Source organism: Metopolophium dirhodum, chromosome 2 (genome assembly GCF_019925205.1).
Source record: "Metopolophium dirhodum isolate CAU chromosome 2, ASM1992520v1, whole genome shotgun sequence".
NCBI classification, from domain to species: Eukaryota; Metazoa; Arthropoda; class Insecta; order Hemiptera; family Aphididae; genus Metopolophium; species Metopolophium dirhodum.
Genome location: NC_083561.1, coordinates 28,070,074 through 28,072,468, shown reverse-complemented (window position 1 = coordinate 28,072,468; position 2,395 = coordinate 28,070,074). Strand labels below are relative to the sequence as shown.

The following is a 2,395-nucleotide window of genomic DNA, read 5'->3' as shown; positions in this document are numbered from 1 at the left end:
AAATACTGGGTATAGATGGTGTCTCTACATTAGAAATTGTACGTTCTACATTGTAACCAATAATACCAGCCACAAAAGCTATTGGGAAAGTTATCATTGGCACGTACCTTAACAAAATCCTATACAAAACCATGGTGAATCTGAAAAATTAAATAAAAATTATATGGTAATAAATATAATGTATGTAGCTTGGCAATAAACAATTTAGTAGGGATAATTAACTGTAAATAGTTAACAAACATTAAATTGGTGAAAATGTCAAGTTTCTTTGATTATTTTATTTTTGATCGATTTTGATAACCTTCGACCTTGTGAACTATAATTCATAAAATAGATGTGAAAATTCCTTATGTTTCTTATTTCTTCAAAAGTTGTATGCTCGGTACAATTGTTGAAACAATCAAAAAATTACCTAACTTAAGAATACGATCAACATCATATTTTTTAATCTGTACCTAGGTCTATATGAAACTTAGGGAGCATTACTATACTTAAAAAGTGGTGAGATACATTCTAAAAAACCAAAGAATTTAAATTCTTAAATTTTTTTTTTTTTTTATTTTACACAATAATATATACAATCTGTACAATTATGCACAATTAGCATATTTGATAAGGGTTACAATAATACATGAGTAAGAAGCCACCCATTAATGGCACTTGACTGGGAGTTGTATGAAACTAGCTATATTTATATATACTGATTTTTTTTTTATATATTAGTTCCCTAGCAAGTCACAGCACCAGCTCCTTTTTAAGCGACGCCTGGGGTTGCCAGGTAATATTTGGATGGATAGGTTTTTAATGAGTGGGTCTTGGTGTGTTTGGGCATGAAAGATTTTGTAACAGTTTTTATTGCTAGGTCATTATGTATAGTGTAATTCGAAACAAAGGGTGGAGCATTAGTAATTTTCCGAAGAACAATATTCTGAAAACGCTGAATTTTGTTTGTATTGGACGCTTTTGCTGTACCCCATAGTTGGAAACAATATGTCCATAGAGGTTTGAGTAATGTTTTATACATAAGAACTTTAACTTTTAAACTGGAGTGTTTGTTATTTGTAAGTAGCGTTCGTAGTCTGCGAAGACGAGCGTTTAAGGCAAGTCTTTTTATACAGATATGGCTATTCCAAGTGAGGCACTTATCCAAGTTAAGTCCAAGATATCTAACTGAGTCAGATGTGGGAATAAAATTCTTAAATTAACTTATTATTTTAAATAAAATCTTACATTTTCTACTTTAAACTTGAAGGTTGTGGTAATCTATATTTGTGCATTTCAATCTCAGCATCAAAATATGAATTTTTATGGTAACTAAAATATTGTGGATTCTTGTAGGGACCGTTTTCTGCTGCTTTCTTAACACGTTCTGCAATGTAAAAATCAATTTAATAGAAAGAATAATAATACTATAGGTACTCTGTACACCTAGAGAATATGAGTGCGCTGAAACCAAAACTAGACACTTTCTGCTACAAATCCAATAAGAGAGTAATCTGTGAGGATCTATATATTTTGTATGTGCGTTTAGTTATATTCTCTCGGTGGACAGTATATAGATATCAGTAAATTTTTGTAAACAAATTAAATAATTATTTACCTGGTGGTGGGTTAGAAATGATAACCTTGGAACTCAAACCTTTAACATTAGATATTATGTCTTTTGGTTTTTCAGTTGTGGCCACGTATCTGCGGAACTAAAAATGTATCTTCTTAAAACTGGTATAAATACATATTATAGTCATTAATAAAATTCAAAAATAATTTAAAACCAATATGATTTTACTTTTGACATTGACTTAATAGAATATCAATAGTATAAAATATAAGTAATAACTTTACCTGATGGTTAATCAGACATGATCTTGTTACAACATTGTTTAAACTCATTATTTTAAGTTGAGATGAATATTATTCGCAGTTAGTTGAAATAAAATTTTCAAATATTATACGCTATTGTGCAATAAAATATTAACTTACCACAATGGTAATTGGTAAGCAGTAATTTGTAAGTACAAACTACAAACCTTACTACTTATCGACATAGTTATCAATTATCACATGTTTTTCTCGATTCATCTTTGGCGATGGGCACAGATAATAAAGAAAAATTCTAGATATTTCATTATCTATTTTATTATCAAACATATGGTTGGCCCAGTAACACCATATTATTTAGTAATTATTTTCCCATTTGAAAATTAAAGCCGTTGAAATCGGTCGTTTTTTCGTGCATTTTCCAATAAACAAAAGAAAATAAGGTATCATTTTTGATTTAGCTCCCATGGGATTTTTCAAATTTATTTTTTTTGAAATATTTTGAAATTTTTGTCTGTTTTGTAGGAAATTAATTTTCATTTACATTTTTTGGTTAACACTATAGTAAAAGTGCATT

At 29.0% G+C, this 2,395-nt stretch overlaps 1 protein-coding gene across 1 annotated transcript; it reads right to left on the bottom strand.

Moving 5' to 3' along the window:
- On the bottom strand, positions 1 to 2,069 carry LOC132939507 (NADH dehydrogenase [ubiquinone] flavoprotein 3, mitochondrial). Its single transcript, XM_061006705.1, has 4 exons — positions 1,843 to 2,069; positions 1,601 to 1,697; positions 1,231 to 1,369; positions 1 to 140 (listed from the first exon to the last, which is right to left on the bottom strand). The coding sequence occupies exons 1-3, from the start codon at positions 1,888 to 1,890 to the stop codon at positions 1,236 to 1,238; spliced, it is 279 nt and encodes a 92-aa protein (XP_060862688.1). The 5' UTR covers positions 1,891 to 2,069; the 3' UTR covers positions 1 to 140; positions 1,231 to 1,235.
- Positions 2,070 to 2,395: the final 326 nt, after the last annotated feature.

Bases quoted from the DNA above. Each gene is read 5' to 3' on its own strand.
- LOC132939507 (XM_061006705.1), bottom strand. From the start codon at position 1,890: ATGAGTTTAAACAATGTTGTAACAAGATCATGTCTGATTAACCATCAG. The intron at 1,698-1,842 runs GTAAAGTTATTA...ATACATTTTTAG, and splicing joins CATGTCTGATTAACCATCAG to TTCCGCAGATACGTGGCCAC. The intron at 1,370-1,600 runs GTAAATAATTAT...TTTACATTGCAG, and splicing joins CATTTCTAACCCACCACCAG to AACGTGTTAAGAAAGCAGCA.